Source organism: Glycine soja, chromosome 7 (assembly GCF_004193775.1).
Source record: "Glycine soja cultivar W05 chromosome 7, ASM419377v2, whole genome shotgun sequence".
Classification (NCBI taxonomy): Eukaryota; Viridiplantae; Streptophyta; class Magnoliopsida; order Fabales; family Fabaceae; genus Glycine; species Glycine soja.
Window position 1 is genome coordinate 37,327,503 of NC_041008.1, and position 13,354 is coordinate 37,340,856.

The 13,354-nt window shown below is 35.4% G+C and overlaps 3 protein-coding genes across 3 annotated transcripts; 2 read left to right on the forward strand and 1 right to left on the reverse strand.

Moving 5' to 3' along the window:
- Positions 1-281: 281 nt before the first annotated feature.
- Positions 282-2,010, forward strand: LOC114417744 (anthocyanidin 3-O-glucosyltransferase 7-like). Its single transcript, XM_028382817.1, has one exon. It carries the CDS (start codon positions 471-473, stop codon positions 1,821-1,823), a length of 1,353 nt encoding a protein of 450 aa, XP_028238618.1. The 5' UTR covers positions 282-470; the 3' UTR covers positions 1,824-2,010.
- A 1,782-nt stretch (positions 2,011-3,792) lies between these two features.
- Positions 3,793-5,226, forward strand: LOC114417828 (anthocyanidin 3-O-glucosyltransferase 7-like). Its single transcript, XM_028382864.1, has one exon. The coding sequence runs from the start codon at positions 3,793-3,795 to the stop codon at positions 5,134-5,136; it is 1,344 nt and encodes a 447-aa protein (XP_028238665.1). The 3' UTR covers positions 5,137-5,226.
- A 4,429-nt stretch (positions 5,227-9,655) lies between these two features.
- On the reverse strand, positions 9,656-10,627 carry LOC114420645. Its single transcript, XM_028386488.1, has 2 exons — positions 10,112-10,627; positions 9,656-9,958 (listed from the first exon to the last, which is right to left on the reverse strand). Exons 1-2 carry the CDS (start codon positions 10,625-10,627, stop codon positions 9,656-9,658), a joined length of 819 nt encoding a protein of 272 aa, XP_028242289.1.
- Positions 10,628-13,354: the final 2,727 nt, after the last annotated feature.

Below are 13,354 nucleotides of genomic sequence, written 5' to 3' on the forward strand. Positions count from 1 at the left end.
TATACCCTTAATAATTGCTGGCATATTCAACCGGTCTACTTATGACTGAAAGAAAGATAACTACACACCGTATATAAAATTGATTTCTCACATCTTTTTATATTTCCCCTTTAACTACCGAAAACTATCTATATAACTTCTCACATCTTTCTCATTTATCTATTACGGAGTATTTTATTTTTATTTTTTTACCAGTACCACATATATAAAACATTATCATAGTTACATTTTGTCTTTTATTTCATCATTAAACGAATCCAAAGATTCATAAGTTTGGTGTTTTTTAGGAACTGTTGAAGAGTCATGTTTTTATCAAATGAAACTTAAAACAAGTATTCCAGATCCGAGTCGTCCGAATAACGGTTACACTGCATCATGAACCATGCCACAAATTTCTAACACCTCACAATCCAAATCCATATTTGCCTCCATTGATCATTCTCCACTCTCACCTTCATCTTGCCAATTATATGCCAAACTCAATGGAAAACAAACATGTAGCTGTCTTTGCTTTCCCCTTCGGCACCCACTTTATGCCTCTCTTAAACCTTGTCCTCAAACTAGCTCAAGCCGCTCCAAACTGTTCATTCTCATTCATTTGCACACAGAAATCAAATGCAACACATTTCAACAGACCCCACATCCCCAACAACATCAAGGCCTATAGCATAAGTGATGGAATCCCAATGAGTCACGCACAACTAGCCAATCACCCAATTGAAAAAGTAAACCTTTTTCTCAAAACTGGTCCTCAGAACTTGCAAAAAGGTATACTATTGGCGGAGGCAGATATAGAGAAGAGAGTCACTTGCATCATTGCTGATGCTTTTGTAGCCTCTTCTCTCCTTGTGGCTCAGAGCCTCAATGTTCCTTGGATTGCATTTTGGCCTCCCATGTCATGCTCACTCTCTCTATACTTTTACATTGACTTAATACGCGATCTTGCTCGCCGAGCTGGAAATATAACCTTGGATTTCCTTCCTGGGTTGTCTAACTTTCGTGTCGAAGACATGCCGCAGGATCTGCTCATTGTTGGAGAAAGAGAGACAGTGTTTTCAAGGACACTGGCTTCCTTGGCTAAGGTGCTGCCTCAAGCTAAGGCTGTAGTTATGAATTTCTTTGAGGAATTGGACCCACCTTTGTTTGTTCAAGACATGAGATCCAAATTGCAGTCTTTGCTTTATGTTGTTCCACTTCCCTCCTCTTTGTTGCCACCATCTGACATAGATTCTAGTGGATGCCTTTCATGGTTGGACACCAAGAGTTCTAAATCGGTGGCTTATGTTTGCTTTGGGACTGTGGTGGCACCGCCTCCACATGAGCTTGTGACTGTGGCGGAGGCATTGGAAGAAAGTGGGTTTCCATTTCTGTGGTCTCTCATGGAAGGTCTGATGGATCTTTTGCCAAATGGGTTTCTTGAGAGGACCAAGGTGCGAGGGAAAGTTGTGTCTTGGGCTCCACAATCCCAAGTTTTAGCACATGATTCGTCAGGAGTTTTTGTTTCTAACTGTGGAGCTAACTCAGTGACTGAGAGTGTTTGTGGTGGGGTTCCTATGATCTGCAGGCCATTCTTTGGCGATCAAGGGGTGGCTGGAAGATTGGTAGAAGATGTTTGGGAGATTGGGGTGGTAATGGAAGGAAAGGTGTTCACAAAAAATGGATTGCTTAAAAGCTTGAATCTGATTCTGGCGCAGGAAGAGGGAAAGAGGATTAGAGACAATGCTCTTAAGGTGAAGCAGACTGTGCAAGATGCAACTAGGCCTGAAGGACAAGCAGCACGGGATTTGAAGACTTTGATTGAAATAATTTCTACTACATCTTAATGTATGGCACAGTTAATTGGTTGTAATAATTTGAGTTGCAATATTAAATTAACCCAAATGAAAAAAAAAAAGGAATAGGTACAATAGCGTTATAGATACCAGCATTAATAAATTATTAAGAGTAGTTTAGTTTAGTTTTTTTCTTATAGAGATTACATGTACTTTTAAAGAGAGAATCTCTGCTCAATTCGAATTTGTTAGAGTTTATATTTAGATAATTTCCATTAAATCCCACTTTTATGACCTGAGGTTGTTGGTACCCTATCAACTACTAAAACATTCCTATTAAGAAAGACTCATGCAACAAACTAAAGATAGATAATTAATGTCACTAGAACAATATGTTGAGGTTAAACCCCTCATAAGCTGAATTTTTAATGATAAGACAATTTCAAGAAGCAAATTTCAAGTCTGTTGAACTTAAGTTACTAATGATTTGTTTTGAGAATGTGATTATAAGAACATGAATTTATTTTATACCATGGAACATCAAGCTGGAGGTCAATGAAACTAAAGTATGCAAGTGTCCAAAAGCTTAAAAGGTACGATGATTTCTCATTACAAGCAAGGCCTGTTAGAAGGACAATTGTTAGAAGCATACCAAACTGAGCATACCTTCAGAAGATCAAAATGCAATCAGACCAAAAACTGTGTATGATCATAAATATGATCGGGATGAATTTGACTAAAAGGTAGCAAGACAAGAATCTACATATGATTAAAAGCTCCATCAGAAGATGTAAATTGAACAAGAACTAATATGAACGTATCTACATTGTTTTGAAGCAATAAATTGCTATATCAGAAGCAGCATGCTTAAAACTGAAGTGAAATGTCTTGATTGAAACAAAGCGAAACAAAAAAGACAAAAAGACTGATGTACAAGCACTACTACAGCTATTCAGAAGCAGTTTGAGAATCATCTTGCAGAATATCAAGCTTTAGAAGAAAAATTCTTGATCGATTCCAAAAATTGTCAAAGAATGTGCCTTGAGAAACCTAAGTCAAAACTGCTTGTCAAAATTCAAATTCAAATACAATTTATAGATAAGGATTTTGAAAAAGGACCAAAGGTGATTTCAGAAGTGATAAAAGACAAAAAAAGAAAAAAGTCAATACACAATTGTATGAAAGAGGCAACTCATACTACTTAAAGAGCCTACAAATAGATCCACATTCGAAGTGTTCATTGCAAGGAAAGAAATTAAAGCAACATATTTTCATACTTATTTAACATAAATCGATTACAAGCTCTGTTTTGCTTTGAGAAAAAGAAGTTTGCTTTGTTATAATCGATTAGTTAATAATGTGGCTTTAAAGTTTAAAGTATGTAATATAATGTCTTATTGTGTTTGTCCGTATTTTTTATTATTGTGTGTAAGATGTAAAAATTGATATTTTGTAATAGTTTCTCTAACAATATATTAGTGTGTATTTTACTTTTTCTTAACGTATACCATTTCATTTTTTTCATCATATTTGACTTATTTGAGTAACTACCTGCGATATTTTTTTAATAGTAGAAATTAAAAAGATGTAGGTGTGAAATTCTACAACATTCTTTTTTATACTTCTATATTTTTTATAATCATCGTGATATCGGAGTAAAATATTTCTTATTAATTAGATTTTTTTATCTTTAAAATTTGAATTTGAGAATTTATTTTAGGAGATTGACTCATTAACAGTTTGTTTATGCTTCTACTATTTACCATCATTTATAACAATTACTTTTACAGTATTTATTTTTTCTTATTAAGTTTTGGGGTGATTCGGTTTTTTAGAATTGTCCATCAAAATTGAACGCTCATTATTAAATGAAACTTAAAACAAGTATTCCAGATCCGAGTCTTCCGAATAACAGTAACACTTTCTGGCACAATTCTCACGTTTCACCATCTCCAACACCACTATAATCCAAATCCATATTTTCCTTCATTGATCTCTCTCCACTCTCTGCATGCCAATTATGTCGAACTCAACAGAAAACAAACATGTAGCAGTCTTTGCATTCCCCTTCGGCACCCATACTGTGCCTCTCTTAAACCTCGTCCTCAAACTATCTCAAGCCGCTCCAAACTGTTCATTCTCGTTCATCGGCACAGAAAAATCCAACGCAATCCATTTCCCGAAACCCCACATCCCCATCAACATTAAGCCCTATTGCATCAGCGATGGAATCCCAGAGGGTCACCCACTAGCCAACCACCCAATCGAAAAGCTCAACTTTTTCCTCAGAACCGGTCACGAGAACTTGCACAAGGGTATTCAAATGGCGGAAGAGGAGACCAAGCAGAAAGTCACATGCGTTATTTCCGATGCTTTTGTATCCTCTTCTCTCGTCGTGGCACAGAAACTCAACGTTCCTTGGATCGCGTTTTGGCCTCCCATGTCATGCACACTCTCTCTATATTTCTACATTGATTTGATACGTGAACAGTTTTTAAACAGTGCTGGAAACGCAGCCTTTGATTTCCTTCCCGGGTTGCCCAACATGCGTGTCGAAGACATGCCGCAGGATCTGCTATTTTTTGGAGAAAAAGAGACAATTTTTTCAAAGACACTAGTTTCACTGGGCAAGGTGCTGCCTCAGGCTAAGGTTGTAGTCATGAATTTCTTTGAGGAGCTAGACCCACCTTTGTTTGTTCAGGACATGAGATCCAAGTTGCAGTCTTTGCTCTACATCGTCCCGGTTCGCTTCCCCATACTATCGGTGGCGGATTCCACAGGGTGCTTGTCGTGGTTGGACATGCAGGGTTCTAGATCAGTGGCGTATGTCTCCTTTGGGACCGTCGTGACGCCACCGCCACACGAGATTGTGGCGGTGGCCGAGGCGTTGGAAGAAAGCGAACTTCCGTTTCTTTGGTCTCTTAAGGAAAACGTGTTGGGTTTTTTGCCAACTGGGTTCCTTGAGAGGACCAGCATGAGTGGGAGAATAGTGTATTGGGCTCCACAGACACAAGTTTTGGCGCATGATTCTGTGGGAGTTTTTGTGACTCACTGTGGATCTAACTCTGTGACTGAGAGTCTCTCCAGTGGGGTTCCTATGATTTGTAGGCCTTTCTTTGGAGATCAAGGGGTGGCTGCCAGAGTGATACAGGATCTTTGGGAGATTGGGGTGATAATAGAAGGTAGGGTTTTCACCAAAGATGGATTGCTTAAAAGCTTGAAGATGATTATGGTGCAGGAAGAGGGGAAGAAGATTAGAGACAATGCTCTTAAGTTGAAGAAGACTGTGGAAGATGCAGCAAGGCCTGCAGGGAAATCAGCACACGATTTGAAGACTCTGCTGGAAGTAATTTCTAGTTCTTAAATCATAGGGAAATTTGATAGTATCTAACTTGATAACTAGAAAATTCACTTATCAAATCGACTAAAAAAAATAAGTTAAAAAACTAGAAAAGCTAAGTAATTACATTCATCCAAATGGGAAAAATAATTGGTCCCTTTTACATATACGGTCATTAATAAGAAATTTTAAGGATGGTTTAGCTTTGACGTTCTTGATAATATAGCACAATGCCACATTTTGTGTGTAATTAATGCGCCGAGAATTTACGGCTGCTTGTTTGAATTTCTGTCTTTCTTTCTGTTATGAATTGAGAGGTGTTACTACTTACTACAACCTAAACCAAATTTATTAATAATAATCACCAGGGAGCAGATCAAAGAGTTAGCGTCTCCCATGAAGGTAATCGACAAAAAAAAAAACTAAAAACACATGCATGTTACGAGTTAAAGATGTAAACTAAATTTTGTTAGCACGTCAACCTCCTTGTTGGACTCATGTATAGTAATCCGAGTGTAACAAACCAACAAAGTTTGATTTAATTGATAAAGATTGAACTCATTCTATAAAGATATAAATTTGATTTCTGTCTTTTACGTATAATCTGTAAAAAAAATTAAAAAAATATATATTTTAAAAATAGAAAAGACAAAAGTAAATTTTTTTAAATTTAATCTATCAAAATAAAATTAAAATATAACTTAATGGATAAAGAGTTACAAGTGACGTTAAGCCTTGAATTTTATACATCATATATAAAGGAAAAGGTTCAAAATTCCCCTCGGTCATGTATATCCAATATCCACCCAAACATATATATGATGTATAAAATTAATGGTTAATAATAAATTAATATAATATTGTGTAAAATTATGTTATATGTGGATAATATTAACCACTTGCCAGGTGATACTTAACTACTATTGACATTTCCATAACTCATACTATTCTACTTGTACATTAAAAAAAAAATATGTACGCGATCTTTAATATATATTTTAAAATTTTGTGCTATTTTTTATTTTTACTCTTTTGATAAACTAAAAATTTTATTTTTAGTTCTTCAATATTTTTTGTAATTCCTAATAAATTAATAAATTTTATGTTTATTCATGATAAATTTTTCATTTGTTATTAGTTCCTTTAAAAAAGACTAATAATAAATGATAATTTATTAGGGAGTAAACAAAAAAATTGTTAATTTAATTTATTAAGAAATAAAAAAATGTCAAGGACAAAAGATAATATTTTTGTTTTACTAAGAACTTAATACAAATTTTTTTATCATATATCAAAAATAAAATTTAAGTATTTATCAGGGATCAAAAATATATTTAACCAATGAAAAAAAACATACTAGTATAGTAAAATTAATTTTTAATAGACATTTCAAAAATATTTATTAGGCTTCATTGTCTTTTGCCAACATTCAAATTTGATCATATCACAAGTTGTGTTTGTTCACTATGTTATTTTGAATGAAATGAATTAATTTTCTTTCTATAAAAAAACTTATTAGAGCATTTTCTACACTTCCATTAGAGATCATATTAAAATTATTTTTATTTTCATTTTTTGGATTTGTTTTTAAAAATGGTTTTTGAAAATCAAATAAATATATTTTAACACTATTTTTAGTTTTAAGTAAAGATAGAAACAAAGTAAGCAAACAAAAGAAAAATCCTTAAATGATATTTTCTCTTCTCTCTTCTACTTATTTATGGTGTTTTTTTTTTTTGTAAAGAATAAAAATCATTTTTTCTCAATGCAAGTTTTGTATCATTATAGTAAAATCTAAAATTAATTTATTATACATACTATTTTTTAGACAAAACTTAGTGGTTCCTCAAGTATTTTGGGTTTTATTCTCTAATCAGAATTTAAATTTCATCTCGATAGTAATCTAAGTAATCCTTTAATGGGTACCTTTATCAAATTTTCTGTCGTGATGATAGATATATTTATTTATATTAACAAAAATATACTTATTCATTTTTTATTTTTTTATTTTATATCAGATATATAAATAAAATCAATTTAAATCATATTTAATAAAAAAATAAATAAAATTAAGTTTAAAATAGGAGATAAAATAAAAAATAATTAAAATATACAAAAAATTTAAAATACTTTATTTTTATTCTGTTATAAATTATCATATATATAATAAAATCATTTACTTTTATAATAATTATTTAAATAATATATTTAAAATAATTTATAATTGATTATCATTTAAAAATCAATAAACTGAAATAAAAAGTTGTGGAATGTAAATAGAGACGCGGAAGTGTCAATAATCACATTCAAACTTCAAAATCAAATATAGAAGTTTGTCTGAAATGAAATACGAGGAAATTAAATCATACTAGTATTATTTTTTTCTTGTAATAAAAACAATACTTTAAAAAAAATGATTTTTGTAAAAAAAAATACCATTTGAAAGAAAATCGAAAAAATGCCGAATTTTATTTAAGAAAGAAAAACAAAAAATAACAGAAAAACAGAGAACTAATTTTTAATTAAAAATGATAAAATATATTTTCTAATATGCTCTTTTGATATGCTTTCTGTTATCAATGGAAATTTATTAAAAATATAAAATATGAAAATATTATTCTTTATTTAATAAAATTATTTTTAATTTTATAATTGATAATTTTAATAAATTTTAATTAATAAAGGAAAGTATGTAAACAAATATTTTTAATTTTTATTTAACAAGAAAAAAATAGAGTAAATCAGAAAGTGTGTCTTAGTTATTCGTAAGACTCCTCAAATCAAAATCCTTTGTGATTGTCCCTTGGTTTTCCACTTGCATTCCCATTTCATCACAAGCACTTGACTTCCTTCCCTTTGTCTTTTTTTTTTTTGGGAAAAATGTAAATTATATTAAATCCAAAATGATACAACAATAAACGGGACATATCCCCAGCTAGAGAAAATCAAAAGTCTCCCTAATACAAGAAGGCCTATATCAATATGTTAAAACAAATGTAATAGGTGCGCTTGTCTGTATATAAGAAACTTAATCTTGCTAATAACCTCTATTACAAAAAATTGATAATCTTCAAAAATCAGTTTGTTCCTAGACAGTCAAATGCAGTAGACTGTAATTACTATAGTCAGACAACGAAATTTTCCTTGAATACCTGATGTGGATCTGCCCCTAATTAAAGAGTCAGTAATGCGCTGCAAAGAAGTGAAACGCCTGCGGAAAGGAACCAAATCACGAATATGAACCCAAACTTGGAGAGATTTCCTGCAAGAAAAGAACAAATGAACATTTGACTCAGCCTCATTTGAACATAAAGGGCAGAGGGAACCCTTGTTCAAAAAAGAAGTTTTGTCAAGAGTAAGCAGCCGGTTCCTTTTAGCAAGTCATAGAATGAAAGACATCTTAGGGGGGATTGCTGGGTTCCATATAACAGAACACCAACTAACAGTAGGCTTGACACCTCTAATGTATTCATAGACTTTGCCAACAAACAATTATTCATTGGTGCTCCAAGATTGAATCCTCTTTTTGGTCTCTTCCATACTTAGCTCTTTGGAGATAATAAAGTCCCTTATTTGAATGATTTTCTTTATCAAAACTGAATTTGATGAAGAAATATTGTAATTCCACTCATCGCTCCTTCTGAAATAGTAATGGTGAACCCACCGAACCCGTAGAGAATCTTTCTTACAATGAAAGTCCCACAGGATATGGGAAAGAAGCGCAAGGTTCCAGTCCTTGAGATTAAAAAGGCCTAAACCCCCTTCTTGTTTTGGAGAACAAACTACTGGCCAAGCAACCAAAGGCTTGTTTTTGCCAATATCCGCTTTGCTCCACAGAAAATTACAGCACGAAGCGTTGATTCGGTCCAGAACAGATTGAGGCAAAGGAAAAATCCTCATCCAGAAATTCATAATTCCTTGAATAACTGCTTTGATCAACTCTAGCTTACCTACATAAGATAAAGACTTCTTGTTCCATCCCTGAATCAGGCCAACAATCTTGTAAAGCAAGGGAGCATAGTGGCATACATTTAATCTAGATGATAAAAGGGGAGCACCCAAGTATCTAAAAGGGAAGCCACCCAAGCTAAATCCAGTAAGCTGCTGAATATGAGAAAGCTCATAAGGCCTAATACCGGCTGAGTATATGGCAGATTTATCAGAGCTGATGGAAAGCCCTGAAACCCTACAGAAGTGTTGAAGCTTGGCAAACATAGTTGACATATAAGGGATATCTCCTCTAGATAGAAGCATAATATCATCTGCAAAAGCCAAATGAGATAGCTGAATACCTGCACAGTTGGGATGAAATTTAAAATTGGCATCATCCTTGAAGCTGCTCATATCTCTGGTACTCCAAACAAAACACAAATAGATAAAGGGAAAGAGGATCCCCTTGTCTAAGACCCCGCTGCCCTTTGAAGTGGCCATAAATGGATCCATTGACTGCCACACTAAAGGAAGTGGAAAAAACACATTCCATGATCCAAGTACAGAACTGGGCTAGGAAGCCAATGGACTTAATCATCCAATCCAAGAATTCTCAGGAAATGGAATCATAAGCTATATGCAAGTCAATTTTCAGGAGGCATCTCGAAGAGGATCTTTTCCGTGCATATTTGCACAAAATCTCTTGAACTAGGAAGATGTTGTCCATCATCTTTCTATTCTTAATGAAGGCAGTTTGAGTTTTCCCAATAATAGTCTCAAGCACTGAGGCTATGCGGTTGGCCAGAATTTTAGACACAATCTTGTATAACAAATTATAGCAAGATATGGGTCTAAAATGGTTAACCTGGGAGGCTTGATCATGCTTAGGAATAAGCGCAATAATAGCATGATTGATCTGCTTTAAAATTTTTCCAGTTGTAAAGAATTCATCAACCACCTCAAAGATATCATCACCAATGATATTTCAAACCTTCTAGAAGAATAAAGCATCGAAACCATCTGGCCTTGGAGCTTTATTGTTATCCATCACAGAAATAACGTTTCAAACCTCTTGCTTAGAAGTAAGACAAAGTAAGACTGCAAAGCAATCGGTGGGAACCTTAGGACCCCTGTTGCAGATCGAAATGGAAGGAGTTTGAGTTAGGTCATGAGCACTAAACAAAATCCTAAAATGATTCACAAAAGCAAGGGCAATTTCATCTTGGGAGGAAGTGTTATGCCTATCCTCTAGCTTTATGGCAGCAATAAATCGGCTGTGTCTGTTGCGCTTGATTAAAGCATGAAAAAATCTGGAGCATTTATCAGCCTGTAGGAGATATCTATTTTTTATGAGCTGAGCGAACTTCATAGACTCCGCTTTTCTAAGCATAATGGTCTGCCCTCTAGTGCGGTTTGCTAGAGCAAGAAAGGAAGGGTCCTGAGGATTTTTCTTTAGAGAATTAAGCACACTGTTATATTCAGCCTCAGCTAGCTCCACTCGGTTGGAGATGTTGTTGAACTCCTGCTTAAAAAGATTCATCAAGGGAGCTTTAAGAGCTTTCAATTTCTTACAGACCTTAAACATGCTACAACCATGAATATTTTGCTTCCAGCCATCTGCAACAATTCTTTGAGAAATTTGGATGATCTACAATAGCATTGTTGAATTTAAATGGATAATTACCTCTAGGCACTACCAACTCAGTGGTGACAGCTAGAGGAGTATGGTCTAAAATAGAAATAAACTCCATAACTTCACAAGCAGAATTTCCAAAGGAATTGAACCAGGCCTGATTACATAAAGCTTTGTCCAGTTTGCTCCATGCCATTAGTCCACGTGTACAAGGGGCCATGAGAGTTGATGCTCCCCAACCCCAAGTCAAAACAGCAATCAACAAAATCTTGCAACTCATAAGCATTGGGCTCAACTCCATTGAAACGGTCGGTGGGAGACAGAATGGAGTTGAAGTCACCAATGAGGAGCCATGGGCAGTTCATATTAGCATTGATACTATTCAAATTTATCCAAAGAGATCTTCTTGCCACAATGGAGTGAAGACCGTAGATGAATGAAACCTAAAAGCGCTTGGCAATGGTTTTACAATCAATAACACAGTGAATCAATTGGGCATTTGAATCCAAAACAGAAAGATGGATCTTATCCTGCTTCTAGAGGATAAGAATTTTGCCAACATTATGAGAAGCGAAGTTATGGGTGAAGTGTCAGTCACCAAACTTTCTTCTCATGATTTCCTCAACTGAAACCTTATTCAACTTAGTTTCCAACACAGTCATGACATTAACTTCCTTGAAGCGAAGGAAGCTCTGCATCGCATGATGCTTCAGAGGCAAATTAAAGCCTCTGATGTTCCAAGAGGCAATGATCATGGATTCGGACGGGAGGAAGCCTCCCCGACCCTAGTTACAGCTTTATGATTTTTTCCTCTTTGGACATTAGCGTGCATATCCTCAGTACATGTTGTCTTTATGAGTTGCACTTTTTTACCTTTTTCTGGTGTTTTGTTTTCACCTGAACAAACCCCTTTTCTATAGGATCACCAAACTCAGTGTTCCCTGTTTCTTTGAGGTCAGAAGAATTATGAAGGACAAGAACATGATCTGCAACCAGGACATGTTTTTTGTGAGGAGGGACAGACAAATTTGTCTGAACAATCTTTGGATTATCAGAGGGGCCTGTTGTATTGGTATGTGGGGGCATTGCTGAATCACCCACTTGTGGCTGATCCAAGGTGGGGGAGGTTGTGATGAGAGTAGACTTATTCGCAGCGACAATTTTATAATTAGTGAGGCGGTGCTCAATCATCTTGCAGTGAGTGCAAAAAAAAATGTCTATTTTCATACTCAATCTTTTGCACAAAAGTCTTCCCTATAGGAAGTCTAAATCGCACTTCATCGATGAGCTCCAAAGAAGCATCAACCTCAAATAAAGCTCTAGCAAAAGAAATAGACCCCTTAGAAGCAGTAAGATAGTCAGATCGAATGGGCAAACAAATCTTGGACAGGATTTTTCCTAAGGCTTGAGGATTGCAAAGCTCCAGAGGAAGATTTCTGAGTTTAACCCAAACAGGGATCTTGCTGAGCTCCTCATTGCCAAAGTCAAAGAATGATGGCATAACCTTCAGCAGTAGGGGTCTTTGAAATATGAAATAAGGGCATGCAGAGAGGACTTGGTTCAGATCGTCCTCAGACTCAAATTTAAACATCAGCCAACCACTTTCATGAGTTGAGTATGAAAACTTGACTCCCCATTTTTGGCAACAATCCAGCAGAGCTTTCTTTCCTGGGAAGCGGCCAGCCACATAACCAATAAGGCTATGTCCCCAAGCCTCTTCCAGGGGTTGCAAATCAGTTTCTTCCAACAACACTTCATCATCAGAGGGTGGAGGGGAGAACTTCATTCCAAAACCTTTGGAAAGATTTCTGTTATCTTTGAACAGATTGACCCAAGGAGTAAGAGCCTTATTGTCGTGTAGCTGCGGTGATGACTTAGAGCCACAGGAGTGAGATGAATCATCATCAGTAGTTGAATCATTGTCCCCTAAGGTGCAAGAAACCTCTGGGCAAGATTCAGATTCAGCACTGCATTCCGACAAATTATCAAACACTTGGTGTGTGACATCATCAGTTTTTGCAAAACTTGTCCCTGCCTTTTTTACGAGCACCTTGCCTAAAAGATTATCCTATGAAGCAGTATAAGCATTCTGATTTGCTTGGACAACATCCAAGCAACCAACCAGACCAGAAGTAGCAGATGTTTGAGATTTACTTGAACCTGAGGTAGTACCCTTCACCATAATTTGCTTTGCAGCTGAGTGCGATTGGCGACCCTTGTTCTTCCCCATAAGGAGCAGTTCAAGCTGGCTATTGCAGGTAGTAACAGACTACTTCATAGACAAAAATGAGAAAAAGTGATAGGGCACGCAATTGGAAAAAACAAGGAAAAGCTTTGGAGACCGAGGCAATCAGAACTCCCAAGGATCGAAGAAGGAACCCTAGTGTTTGTAGAGAGCAAAAATCCACTCCGTCGATGGCCAAGCCACTGGGCATCACCCAAGGACGAAAGGAACCTAGGTTAATTCAGTGGCTTCTTTCTTGCACGCACACGCACACACAAGAAATTTTTTTCCTAAAAGCCTTTTATTTTAATGTTTTGTTTACTCAATAATGTTATTGTATCCTAATTGATGATTCCTTCCCTCTGTCTTTATTTTACCGTTTCATGTTCTTTCATTGCTCTGACCTTTTCTCTTTTCTCTCTTTCTTCCTCTGTCCTAAGAACCCAACACAACAC